Raw genomic sequence first — 13,443 nt, 5'->3', positions numbered from 1 at the left:
GGGTCTGTGAATGGAAAGCGTGTGGGTAGTAGTGGTGGTGGAAGCCCAAATAAGAAAAAGACCCCCATGCAGAGAGAATTCAAGCGTATGGTTGATCATTATACTTCTGACCATGGATGTGTTTCGTGAAAGGATTGCTAATGGTTTGATAGGTCGATAGAAAAGTTGTACGGTAGAGCCAGTATGTATTTTGGACCTCATATGTTGAACTACTTGTTATTATATTTCCTACTAGTGGTTCGTGGTAATGTATGAGCACTTCATATTCTGGACTATTTGTTATTATATTTAACTAGTCGCTTGTGGTAAAATCTATATGCAATTGTGTGCATTGCACTGTATGTTCGAATTTATTTTTGCGGTTCATTATTTTGCTCTTGAACCCAAATAATATTATTTATTTATTTTTTCGAATTCCAAATGGTACCGAGATCAATCAAAACAATAAATTGTGCTAAATTAGTACTTAATCATTACATTCAGCATACAAGCGCATTTCAGACTTTCAGCACCGGCTACGGCCCCACCGGCTATTCTCAGAAGCAGGTTGCAAACAGTTGTCTAGCACCAGTATAATCTGACAATCTCCAGCTGCTTCTCAGGTCCAAGAATCTCCAGTTACTTCTCAAGAATCTGCAGCCCAAATCCAAGAATCTCCGGCTGCTTCTCAAGAATCTTCAGCCCAAACAAATAGGGCATTGGACTCTTCTTAGATTTTCACGGCGTGTGCCAAACAGGGTGCAAAGTTGGAATTTTGGCTTTTTGGCACTGTATATGCCCCCAAGGTAGATCTTCTTCAGTTTGTTCCAGAGGTAGCGACCCCGTTCCTCGACCCGGCCCCGAGCGATCCGGGTTCTCGCCTTCTTGTTCTTGGCAACATTCAGAGGCAGCCCGCGCGCGGTCCGCCTGGCGTCCCGGCGCTGCCTCCGTCCAGCAAGCTCAGTTTGGTGTCTGCGGATGCAGTCCGTGGAGCAGAAAAAGGAGGCGTTCCCGTGTCCGTGTGGCTCGAAGCGCCGGTAGCCGCACCGCAAGCACGTCCCCGGCTTCTCCGTCAGCACCGGGAGCAGCTGGTGCTCGCCGTCGCCGTCCTCGTGCACCGTGTCGTCACGGATGACCAGGTGCCGCGACGGGATGTGGTGGGGCCCAGCAGCAGCGAGGGCAGAAGGCGTGGGAGCAATCGCTGCAGAAGCTGTCCCTCTGGCAGGTCTGCCGTCTGCGACAGATCCGCCACTTGGAGCTCCTGCCTGGCGGACACCAGGATGTCCACGGCCTCAGAGCCAGAACTCCCCGCGCCGCCGCTTCCGGCTCCTGCACCGCTTCGCCATGCTCTGGCGCCAGCGCGCCGCCGCTTCCGGCTTCTGCACCGCGTGTCAAGCTCCGGCGAAGCCGCAGACCTCAACCCCATCGATTGCGGTACGCTGCTTCTTGTCAAACTGCGTCTTTATGTGTGCATACTCTTATATACCGGTAGCGGTAGGTACCGGCACGTCCCCTGCTGTTCAATCCGCCTTAAAATCCGTGTGAAACACTGTTTGCTCCATGTGATTTCCCCTCACGTACATCTCCGCGCATATCAATGTACTACTCTTCCGATCATTGTCTCAAATTTGTCACATCCGATCTGTCTCAAATTATTTGTCACCTCCAATCCATATTAATTGTCTCAAATTTGTCAAAATATGAATGAATTTATATTAAAAAACATATAGATACATGTAATATCGACGATTAATATGGATCGCAAGAAGTATTACATTTACAAACGGAAACCTTACTCGGAGCTAAAAATAGTCCTTTCGATCCAAGGACATCTCACAGTCACAGGCAAAGATTACTGCAACAGGGACTCTCAGCACGGAATGGCGATCTCAGCAGTGAAAATTTCAGATTTTATAAATCCATCTGGACCTTAGCATACACAACTTATTAAACAAAAAACTGTTCCACTCCGTCGATCAAACAATCAGCTCGGCACCCTAATTGAGTTAGGGCCCTGGCATGTCCGCCAGGTAATGTACATGGAACAACATTGATTCTGGCAGGTCAGTAATGGGATGACTCTTGCAATCCAGGAACTACTCATATTATCAATGCAAAATTTAACAAACAACCACGTGAGATTGTCGAGAAATGGACTGAAAACAAAAGGGATTCTTCCAATTTGGCCATCGTTCTAATCTGCTGCCATGAATGGGTCGATATCACCAAGATCAGCAACAAGGGGCTCCAAGTCCTCCGGCTCACCTTCTTGCGGGAAATATGTAGGGAATGGCAGCAGAGTTCTGTCGGGTTTCTTGTATATTGAATCCTTAATGAAAAGAAAGCTACCTTGAGGACCGGGAACCTACAAAGTTGACAAGAGGATGCATAACACACATATCACAACCTTTATACTTCAGCTGTTCAGCAAGATGCACTGCAAAGTGGAGATCGGATTACCTGGCCTTTCAGATACAGTAAGTTCCTCGCAGGGTCAATTTGGTAAACCCATACATTTTTCACGGTGCGTTGTACACCACCCATGCGTCCAGGCATCTTCCTGTTTTTGAAAACCTGAGAGATTATTACAGCTGTTAGCCTATATGGAGAACTACCTCCTGCAGTGTTGTTCTTTGGGACAAAATTCTCCAATAGTGCATTTGTACTAGAAAAATTAAGTTTAAACTGTCCATCCACAATTAAAACTAAGTGCATCCGTTTGTGCTAGCTTCAAGTGACCTCACCTGTCACTCCACCTGAGGAAACTTGAAAAACTCAATAGTCTTACACAAACCACATGGAAAGAATCAGAAAAAATGCTGCTACAGACATGTACTTATATTTACTAGAGAAACAATCAAGTGGTTTTTGTTTTTATTTCGCTCCATATATTTACAGATTCGGTCACCAAGATCTGTCAGGACTCAGGAGCCCCTCTTGAGAAATATCTAGGTGAATCCACATTCACATCACATCAGAATCACAAACCATCTGAGGACTGCCCTTGGTATTCTAGGAAGAATCCGTCTTTATAAATAGTCTTGGAATGCAGTCAGCAGATGGTAATATTGAGGACGTAGGTGACAACCACAGAGTAAAACTAGCAACCATATTGTCTTTCTCCAGAATTGATTAATTTAGGAAGAGAAATAATAAGCACACTAAGCATAAAAACACAAGGACCTATATGGATACAGTTATCTTACCTATTACCCTTTAAAATGTAAGCCAAGAAGTCTAGAAGCGAAGTGCACACTTTATTTTTCATGAGAAGCATTAACTTCACTGTTCACAAACTCCACCGACTCAGCGATTAATCAGCCGATGAATCGCTACTTGGGAGGTCACCAAGTAGATTAACGGGAATCGCCAGCATTGATCGCCGGGTCAGATCACTGGGTCTGCCAACCGATTTATCAGCCGATTAGCGATTCATCGCATAGGATCATAATTAAATTTCCATGGCCATCCATCCCAAAAACCACCAAATTGACTTCCCTGCCAAGTATCCCGCATTTTCTCCTCTCCCTCTCATCCTCGCATTAACAGCAAGATTGACAGGCCATACATGCCTACTGTTTTCCTCATTTGCATTTTTACTTGTTGAATACATATTATATAGGAGTAGCATATTCTAGTGCAACGGTCGACCGATGAAATCAGTTAATCAGTCCGAATTCTGATTAATCCCTAATCTCTAGCCGACCGAGCAGCTACCGATTACCAATATTCCAGCCATTGATTAACTTATGGGCTTTATACACCTATACATATATTTCCAGTGAAGGCGTAATAAGATCTGAACAAACAACAAAATAATGTTTCTGTTCAACAGTACTGAGTACACTGAAACCTTAAGGAGACACAATCGTGGTTTTGGTGCATATGTATAACAACAATAGATTAACAGTTGAAGTAAATACCCTGAGCAGCCAATAAAAAAGGAAACGTGTAAATCTACTTCATGTTCTGCACAACTCAAAAGGACATCCTATGATTACTTACTGACTAGAGATATAATCGAATAGCACTGCTGCTGATTATTTAAACAAGGTGCAATCTACTCCAATAGTTCTAATATCCAAGATTATTTCTGCACATTAGGGCATGAGCAGCGTGTCGATCTAGCGATCTGACACAAGTACCGAGTCTAGCAAACGAGAATGTGCTGCAATGTATCGAGTCCAGGAGCATCTGGTTTAGGCCCACCAGCCAGAGTTTTAGTTTTCCCAAACTCATCTTTCTCCTCCCGTGGCATCACCCCCCACCGAACTGCTCTTCCTCAACAAACCCGTCTGCTCCAGATCACAGGAGACAATTTCCCAAATCCCCAACAAATTCCACAACGCAATTTCTCAAATCCCCAACAAATTTGTGTCAGCCTCCTCCACCCGTACGTTTTGTAGGCGTCGAATCCGTCGACGTAGTGTACAGGAGGAGATGCGGCAGCCCGAATCGAGGGTGGCAGGGCGCGGTGGCCAGAATATCAGCGACTGGCCTCGTCCTCCCCTCGGTTGGAATAGGGACGCACCTCAGTCTCCTCCTCCTGTCCGTTGTCGCCGCCAAGCGGGCGGCGCTGCCTCGGCCTCCTCCTCCCGGCTTCTCGCCTCGATCTGCTCCTACCGGCCGCCGCCAGCCCCACCTCGGCCTCCTTCTCCTCCTGGCTGCTGCAGCGCTCGTTCATGTGGGACCTACAAAGTCAACTACCTTGTAGAACCGATTCTAGTGAAAATTTCTTAGCACCTCACTGCTCCAAGGCATAGAACCAGTTCTAAAGCTTCTTAGCATCGGTGTTGACCAACGTTACGCTTGCTCTTAGGTAACTTGCAAATTAATATCCAAGATTATTTCTGCCAAGAGGCTAAGTGACTTCCAGCAGAGTATAACCGCTGTCTGTTCTAATGACCTATAGTCCTATACCATACCCCTTTTGGGAGGAGAGATGTAAATGAATTGTTCAGTGCATGGACATTATGAGGTATGACGTACCCTTCCAGGAGCATCCCTTTGACCAGTAGAACCGATGCTGCGATGTGATAAAGATGCACCATGTGATGCAGGCATTCCACTAAAACCATGTCTTTTCATGCCACCCTACAAAGGTAAAAAAAGGTTATATAATCGGTTTGTCCTATAAAAACGGGAAGTCATATATTAGAATAGAAGAAAAAATGGAAGTAGTAATATTGTGAGATTATAAGGTTGATTGCAATGGTAACGCGGAACTAAGCTGGATTATTGAAAATCCTCCTAAGTTGCACAAACATTTACGGATAAGAAAATAACAGTGTCATATTGAAAAGGTTAAAAATTCATCAATTTCTTCGATCTCCCATATAAACAGACTGTTTTGTACACCATAAGTCAATATTTAATACGGAGTAGTATTTATAGATTGGTTCGGGAATTCTAAAAATCTTCAGCAAAACAAGCAATGTTTGTCTTGATTGTCACTTGTCAGAAAGTTAGCAGCGAATACAACGGACAAAATTGGGGTGCTTTGAATAAGACTGCTTCCTGGAATAAAAAGATAGCTGGGACCTTATCATCTATCTATTCTTGCATTCGAAGCACTGCACAACTTTTAAATACTATTTCTTTTAGCTAATTAGTTGAAGAGGTGTCACTGAAAGAAACCCAAGCTTTAATGATGACGTGTTCATCTAAAACATTCATTCTTAAAACATGGTGATTCCTCAGGAAGTTTACAAATTACAACCATGTTAGGCACTGTTTAGGAAGTAGTGAAAGTAGTAGGCATAGATAGACAAGAAATACTTACTGCAAAACCTTTCCCCTTTGTGATTCCAATTACATCCACAAACTGTCCGGGCACAAAATGGCGAGCCGTGATGGTTGTCCCAACAGGAAGAAGTGCATCCTCAGTAACAGGAAACTCCTTCAATTTTCTCTTCAGAGGGACTCCTTGTGATCTAAAGTGGCCCACTTCAGGCTTTGTTAGATGCTTCTCCTTCTTTTGGCCAGCTCCGAGCTAACAAATATCAGGATTTTTTTTTCCAGAAAATAGCAACAAATTTTGTAAGATAAAACGATAACAACAAAAGCCGACGAGCAAGAACTCTGAACACTTAGCATATAAACTTGCATTTAGATCAATAACAAAATACAAAACTAAGACAAATACTTATTGCACTAGAGTCTCTGAACTATTCATTGTGTGGGTAGGCGGTCATCTGCAATAAGCAACTGTGTGGGATGCACTTGGCAATTCCAAAACCCGCTGGTTATTCTTGAAACAAGTTGCTATCACAAATTTAGAAGATGAAAAAAAATTAGCAGCACAATGCAACAACCTACTTTGGTAGGCTAACCCTACACAACCTGATATGATTTTTTGTTGAGAAAGTAGAATAGTCAAAGGCAAATTAGTTGTCCTCTTTTGAACTCATTTTCTTAGCCTCCTTGTGGGGAGAAGAGGAAAGAAAAATGTTATTACATGGATTTGCTTACAAACTTCCATTGAAATAAGTAGTTTCACAGCTATGCTCAACTCTCATGACCTACCCATAAGTAGTTCCACAAACAATATTTTTCAACATTTCACGGCTAAATCGAAAATCTAAATACTTAAGTTCTCCTAAATAAAGTTCAAATACGAGTAAAACAATATCAGCGGTTTGTGATCCCTATCATGTACCAAGTTTGGTGCTGAGATGAGAAATTGAAGCACCTGCAGCGCGAAGAACCCCTCCTTCTCGGCTGTCTTAACCTGGCAGACGACGTTGTCGTCGACCCAGAGGACGGTGATGGGCACCTTGGCGCCCCACTTGTCCCACATCGCCGACATGCCGCACTTCACGCCGATCACGCCGGTCCTCCGAGAATCCGGGCCCATGATCCCAGAACGTGCCTCTATGATCCGTCCCCCGCCCTCGCCGGCGCCGTCTTCGTCGGGGTGGGAGACGAGAGGCTCGGCGGAGAAGAGGCGGCAGGGGGGGAGGCGGGGTCCGGCGAGGGAGAGGTGGCGGAGGCGCGCGAGGAGGCCTCTCGAGGCGGCCGCCATTTGGGGCGAGACGGCGGCGGCGGCACCTGGGGATGGGCCGCGCGGCGGGGGTGGCAGGGGGGTTTACACGGCGGCGAGGAAGGCAGGTAGGGTTTAGTGAACTGGGAGATCGGTTGAAATGGCCCAATGGGGCGGAGCAGATACGTGGCCGCACTCTCAACTCTCAAGTGGGCTTTGGGGTTTTCTTTCACCATTTTTTTTTTCTGCGGTGCCCCATTATGTTTTCTTTGATCTTTGAAATGAGCTCTAAATTGGCTTTTTTTTTAAAAAAAAACGAGCTGAAGTTAACATTGGTTTGCTAGAACCTTCAAATGAGCTCTAAATTCCTTAAAAAGAATGAAATTAACTCTAAAAGGTTAAAATGGTGATCTGCATTTCATTCTGACTGGAATACTGGCACATTCCCGTTTCACATGTAATATTTCGTCACTTAATATGGAACGGATGTAGTATAATTAATCTGAGGAAAAATTGGTCAACTAATAACACTACAAATATCCCTGGCGATCGTCAACCTTTACCTACCTCTGGTTCACCCAATCTTAATCGTCCAAGAATCAACCTGCACAAATACGCACCAAATATCCCAATTTTCAAACCAAAGCAAAGTTTTATTTTGGTCTTTCCTTCAGAAGATGTGACGAGGGCATCCCTAGTCCTTTGTCATCTTTGCATAATGATGATCTTGCTGTTTAAGATAAACCCAATGATCTACGAATTGGACCAATTACACGAGCACGTGCTAAGTTATTAGAACAACAGGTGAACGCACTCCTAGCTGCACCTAATGTTTATATTGATGAGAATTTTATGCTGCCTAAATCTTTGTATCTTTGTGTAATCAGGTTTGAGGCTGAGGCAACCGTGGAGCATGGAGAGAGAGGAGGTCGCGTGCAAGGATCATCATGTGCTGTTATCCAACATCAAGATATGCGCGAGAGAGAAGAGGGAGGCAGGCGCATCACAAATGAAGATGGAGGATACAAAATGCTAGAAGAGCAACTTGTGAGCAAGGGGCAGCCAACGACAAGAATGATCTGCCCACCACAAGTTTAGTATGAGTACGAGGCACACCAGGACAGCCTACGACGAGTCCGACACGTCTAAGGGGCGCCCGGACCTGCGAGTCCTAGTTTAAGCCAAGTCCTATTCGGATTGGTTGTATATGTTTGAGTCGAACCTAGTTTGAGTCTGAGTCCATTTGTGTGTTTGGCTGTCCCTCGCCTATATATACAAGGGGTACGGCTAGGGTTAGAGTTAGATCACGTTTTAGCTTATTCAGAACCTTTTGTTGAATTGCTCCAAGCATTTATCTGAAAGTATATAATTTCTCTTTGTTTCGATCAGGAATTTTACCTACACCATATTCGTTTCGATAGGGTGTTTAATCTACTAAAAGTTCGAGCGTAATCTGTCGTTCCGCTGGGAATTGGAAGATTGCGAAACCGCTTGTGGTCGGCGGACTACTGCGCAAGTGTGTGGTGTTGCAAATTTTCATTGGGTTGCAAGTTCGTTGCATTGGCGACGGGTGAACAGCCGAAAGATTTGTAGAATCATACAGTTATCCACGTTGCTCTCTGAGAAGATCGGACCACCCCTTGTCAAGATGCCATAATTCACTATTATACTTGCTGGTTCTCTTCTTCTGCAATTTTATCATTTTTTAACCTGTGAGTGTGGTAGAGTAAAGCGCACGCTATACCGTCTTATATGTTACGAAGAAACATCTGCATATTCAGACAATGAACAAAGACAATTGCCACCGTACGTATGAAACACAAGTAAATGTATTCTCACTTGACGTATATTATTAAGGCATAGCTAAACTTATCCTACAAGAGCCGAAATAGTCACCGCCTCTCTGAATTCCTGGAGATCAGAACCTATTTTACCCGATGAACAGCACAGCACGGCAGGGGCTGATGTTTCGGATAAAAGAAGAGGTCTTCTACAGTAACTTTAAATCACTGTGAGACGTCCATTTTATTACTGTAGATCCGAAGACCCATATTGATTTTTTTTAGGGCAAGACCCATATTGTATCGGTGGTAAAAACAAGAGTATCACAATGGACTAGTAATTTGTGAAAGGGCAAAATCGGTAGGTCCGAAAAACTTCCGCACAGCTCAAGAAGAAAAAAACTTCCGCGCCGACGCATGGGGAAGAGCCCGGGCAGCCAACGGGGAGGCACAGGGAGGCGAATAGCCTATCAAAGCCTTCCGGCAGGGTGCGGAGGCGGCGGCGGCTCGTGTACCACCCAGCAGCGCACGGAGGAGGCTCTTCGGCTTCCCGGAAGCACGCGACGGAGAATCTCCGCCGGCTGATGGGGAAGCGCACAGAGATGGCAGCTTCGTTGGTGCCTTGGTGGAGCTCTTCGTGTCTCCCTCTCCTTTCTTCTCCCTCACGTGAACTCTCTGGAGAAGAGTAGATTGAAAGCCGAGTGCTTGCGTCTCTCTACAGGTAAGGACGAGTGGCCCCCACACCATATGCACGTAAAAAGTCTAAATTACCACTGGTAATCAACATTCTACCACTCCTTCCTTACTATAGCATCAATAGAAACTTCTAAAATCCCAGACAAATTTGATGATGTCATGTGCATAGGCTTGATGAAAAACAGCAACCCCAATCCATCTGATCTGATATTCGAGTGAAATTTTATGATCAGGCCATGAAACCCCATGACTATGTCATGTGGCCTTTAAGGTGAGCTGGAATCTCTATCCATCAGGGCATCAGGCCTCGAAGAAACGAAGCTCCACCATTGCTTCCTGATGCTTGGGGGAATACCAAGCCGTGGCCTTTGCTGAACCAAGGACCTTCAGGGCCCAATCAATAGCGAAAACCGAGTCATCTACTCTAACAAGACGGTCTTGACTTCTTGGATCAATGGCAACCGATGACTCAACACGAAAGCTGAATGGCCCAACTATCTGTAAAAAGAACAACAAACAGCTTTGTTAAATCTAGTTTTATGAAAGCTTCTTAGTTCCTACCAACTGCAATCATCTTATCTAGTTTTCATCTGCTCGGAATATATTGAAGGCAAATAGGGAAATGACCAAAAAGGTACTAATCTTACCGATCCCTATAGTCTGAGATTTTTCAGAGAATCAAGTGTACTCATCGATAGCTAAGGAGTTGGGGTTCTATATATAAGCATACCTAGACCTAATAAATGACACGATTAAGCTCTCATGCTATGCATTCATTAGCATTATATTATAGGTTTTCTTAATATTTGTTATTCGTTAGTTCCCAGTACCAAAACTATTGTGCAATCCCTGCGGCTCACAGTTTGACAGATAAATGGAACAATAAAAAAGATGCCTCCCTGTAAAAAAAAGAAAGAAAGAAATATGCCAATATCCCAACCAGCAATCCAAAAACTAATGGTTAACTCGTAATTACTGGATACCTTCTCCTAACAATTTTGTTTATCGCTTTCAACATAATGATACCTAAATTAAAATCGCTAATATTCCTGACCACAATCAAAGTTTTCTAAAGAAAATGTACAGATGTATGTATTTTTGTTTTGTGTAGAATAACATCTTGGCAACCTATTCCTGCTGGAAAGTAGCTTGTATAACTAATCTCTTCAATACATTGCTTTCCCAGTACCACTTACGGTTATTGTCTAAACAGCAAAAGACCCATAGATTTTGAAATGATTTCACAACTCAAATGCAAAACAAAGAGTAAAAATATCACAATTTGTGGCATGATATTCTGTATACAGAAAGACCTACTCTTTCTAGATATGAATATCACATGGAAAGTAGCTTGTTTTGCATGATATTCTGTATAAAGAAATATGCACTTATGGTAACAGAGCACAAAGTGAACTGAAAGAAATATATGATTCACCTGTTGTTGAAGAGAAACAATTGTATTTGGACAAACGTCGCAGAATGTCTCTAAATCAGGCCGTCTAGAGAAGAAGAAATCTTGTGCAAGACGAGAAGCACCGCGTAAGAACAACGACCCTGAAGATATATCTAATCGGGCACTTACCCTTGTCAGATCTAGGAAAAGCCTCTGAAAATTTCCATGCTGAGCTGTAAAAGTGACAGAAGCAAAGAGGTCTGCAAAGGCAGCAAACTTATTCCTATCATTGAACACTCTAAAGGCATTGCTTCTTTCGTCTTGCACAGATATTCTTTTTGAACAATCCCCCAAAGAACCACTGGCTACGGCACCTGTACAAAAGAAAAAGAAGCAGAAAACTGTAAACTTGGTGCTGATGACCTAAAAATGCAATATATGGCTACAAGTTGTTGTGATATTATATATATATCCACAATGGTATTTACTTGCAAAATATCGTGAAACAATGGGAAACAGGTGAGTTAAATTATCATATATTCATGAAATGCAACAATGAGCACGGCATGTGAACGAAAATTTAATCAACAAAAGAATCAGTAAGCAAGTGGATGGAAAGAATGTTTGTCAAAAGACGCTTTCACAATGAATTTCCAGAGCTCAAAGACAGGTTTCAGTAGTACTAAGATGTAGTCAAGACAACATAAAAACACAGATAGATTCTTACCAACAATCCTAGTGAATGAAACATGAGGGTCTGAGAGAAATACATCATATGGCTGAACCATTTTTAGCTTGTCTTCCTTTTTCCTCCAGACATCAATGCTTTTCTTGATGGAAAAAGCTGCTTTAACACACAATCCAGGCAGCAGAGCGAGAGGAACATCATTGGTTTCATCACCACCAAAACATTTTGGTTCCCCACTATTCTGCTGCACCAACAGGCGATAACTCAATCCAGAACTGGAGCCAACTGAAGCAAAGTCAGCAGATAATGACAGAGGCACGTCCCAGTATACCCCTTGTTTATCGACAAATAATCCAGGCCAAGATGCTTCTAATTTAAGATTTTGTTGAGGAAGCTGCAAATGGTAAAGATAAATTCAGATCATCCAAGCATTCAGAACAGTAACAGCTAGGATTAGTTAAGTAAACTAGTCATTCCCAAAAAATAAAAAATGGGAAAGATATTTCCATAAAACAACCAGTCATGACTAGATGTCTTAACTAGCATACTTTCAAAAATAAGATTATTGAGAAATCGCAGTGGCAGTAACAAGAATACCCGCATATTAACTATATATACCGAATAGCCTAAGAGCATCCAGGTGTTTTGCCTTATGGTTAATAATCGCTTTGCCTCGCTCGCCCTTCTTGATATTGTACAGCTCTAGCAGCAAAGTGGTGTCTGGTGTGATCAAGAGTTCCGTGCCAACACCTAGAGACATAACATCATGCAATTGCCTCTTGAGATCATTGGTCCAGGGGACTCCTTCTTGCCGATTTGACAACTTCTCTTTCACGACTTCCACAAGCTTCTTTACATGAAGCTGCTCCAGGATAGTAAAAGACCTGCACAAATTATATAAATTGTTAGCGACCTGGATAAAATCAGATACGTGTTATATATGAAGCAAAATCATTGCAATTATAAAGGTCCCCATCCTGTAAGCAGGCAAGGTTCAAATCTATCTATCTACTCTACCCAAATAATAAAAGGAGGAACGCTTCCTTCGTCGTAGTCCGTCCGCAAGTTTTGCGATTTGCCCCTTCATGTTTTTGTTAAAATCCAACGCATTTAGAAGCAAATACCAAAGAAATCTACTACTCCGTACTATCATAAAATAAATCTACTACTCCTTAGGTTTCATTCACTGACGCCCATTGGAGTAGTTGTACGTATGGAACCACCGGCACCTTATGAACCACATTTCACTATCTAACAACCGCAGCACCCTTAAGCAGCGCGGATACGCAAATACGCCCGTTTCTGGTAAGATTGGTGGTGATTTAGGGTGTTAAGGCCTCAAGGGAGGAGGGACTTACCAGTTCTCGGCGAGGTGGAAGAGGTGAGCGTGGTCGAGGGAGAGGCCGCTGCGGTAGGGGCTGAAGGCGGGGACGAGCGGGGATGCCATGAAGCGGTGGAAGAAGTCGAGCTGCTTGGTGCGGGTGACGCGGGGGCCCCGCGAGAGGCCGAGGGGCAACGGGTCGCCCGGGACCGGGCGCGCCGTGCCCTCCATCGTCGCCGGGGACTCCACGTCCAGCTCCCACCTCCCTTCCCTGTCCGTCATCCATCGCATCTGCCGCAACATCGCCGCCGCACCCCGTTTCCGTCGGGCGGCGCTTTTTCGCTTTGCGTTGCGTCTGACCGTGCAGCTGTTGCGGTGTGCGAGGAGGATAGGGAGTGACGAGCCACGCAGGCTGGAGCGGAGGACGGCGAGAGTGCCTATGTGGCAAATGACAAATTTTGACAGTACCTAACTGAACCCTGTTTACGAATTTGAAACGCATGTATTTCCAAGGATTTTACTGAAAGATAGGCCAATTCTTACAAATATTGGATGGAAAGCACAGGCTTACAACGCGACGGTGAATCTTTCATCCACGAGACC

At 44.0% G+C, this 13,443-nt stretch overlaps 2 protein-coding genes and 1 long non-coding RNA gene across 3 annotated transcripts; 1 reads left to right on the top strand and 2 right to left on the bottom strand.

Annotated features, from left to right (window-relative positions):
- Nucleotides 1-750: 750 nt before the first annotated feature.
- On the top strand, nt 751-8,349 carry LOC112271105. Its single transcript, XR_002963972.1, has 2 exons — nt 751-1,413; nt 7,849-8,349. It is a non-coding gene; the product is annotated as an uncharacterized LOC112271105 (long non-coding RNA).
- On the bottom strand, nt 1,869-7,094 carry LOC100828783 (50S ribosomal protein L3-2, chloroplastic). The gene is made up of 5 exons (XM_003566320.4): nt 6,671-7,094; nt 5,762-5,971; nt 4,969-5,073; nt 2,440-2,553; nt 1,869-2,344 (listed from the first exon to the last, which is right to left on the bottom strand). The coding sequence occupies exons 1-5, from the start codon at nt 7,001-7,003 to the stop codon at nt 2,174-2,176; spliced, it is 933 nt and encodes a 310-aa protein (XP_003566368.2). The 5' UTR covers nt 7,004-7,094; the 3' UTR covers nt 1,869-2,173.
- Nucleotides 8,350-9,490: 1,141 nt separating the features above from the next.
- Nucleotides 9,491-13,259, bottom strand: LOC100827567 (protein TRIGALACTOSYLDIACYLGLYCEROL 4, chloroplastic). Its single transcript, XM_003566319.4, has 5 exons — nt 12,878-13,259; nt 12,169-12,403; nt 11,559-11,913; nt 10,874-11,205; nt 9,491-9,936 (listed from the first exon to the last, which is right to left on the bottom strand). Exons 1-5 carry the CDS (start codon nt 13,141-13,143, stop codon nt 9,739-9,741), a joined length of 1,386 nt encoding a protein of 461 aa, XP_003566367.1. The 5' UTR covers nt 13,144-13,259; the 3' UTR covers nt 9,491-9,738.
- Nucleotides 13,260-13,443: the final 184 nt, after the last annotated feature.

Source organism: Brachypodium distachyon, chromosome 2 (assembly GCF_000005505.3).
Source record: "Brachypodium distachyon strain Bd21 chromosome 2, Brachypodium_distachyon_v3.0, whole genome shotgun sequence".
Taxonomy (NCBI): Eukaryota; Viridiplantae; Streptophyta; class Magnoliopsida; order Poales; family Poaceae; genus Brachypodium; species Brachypodium distachyon.
The sequence above is the reverse complement of the archived record's forward strand: the minus strand, read 5'-3'. Positions and strand labels throughout refer to the sequence as shown.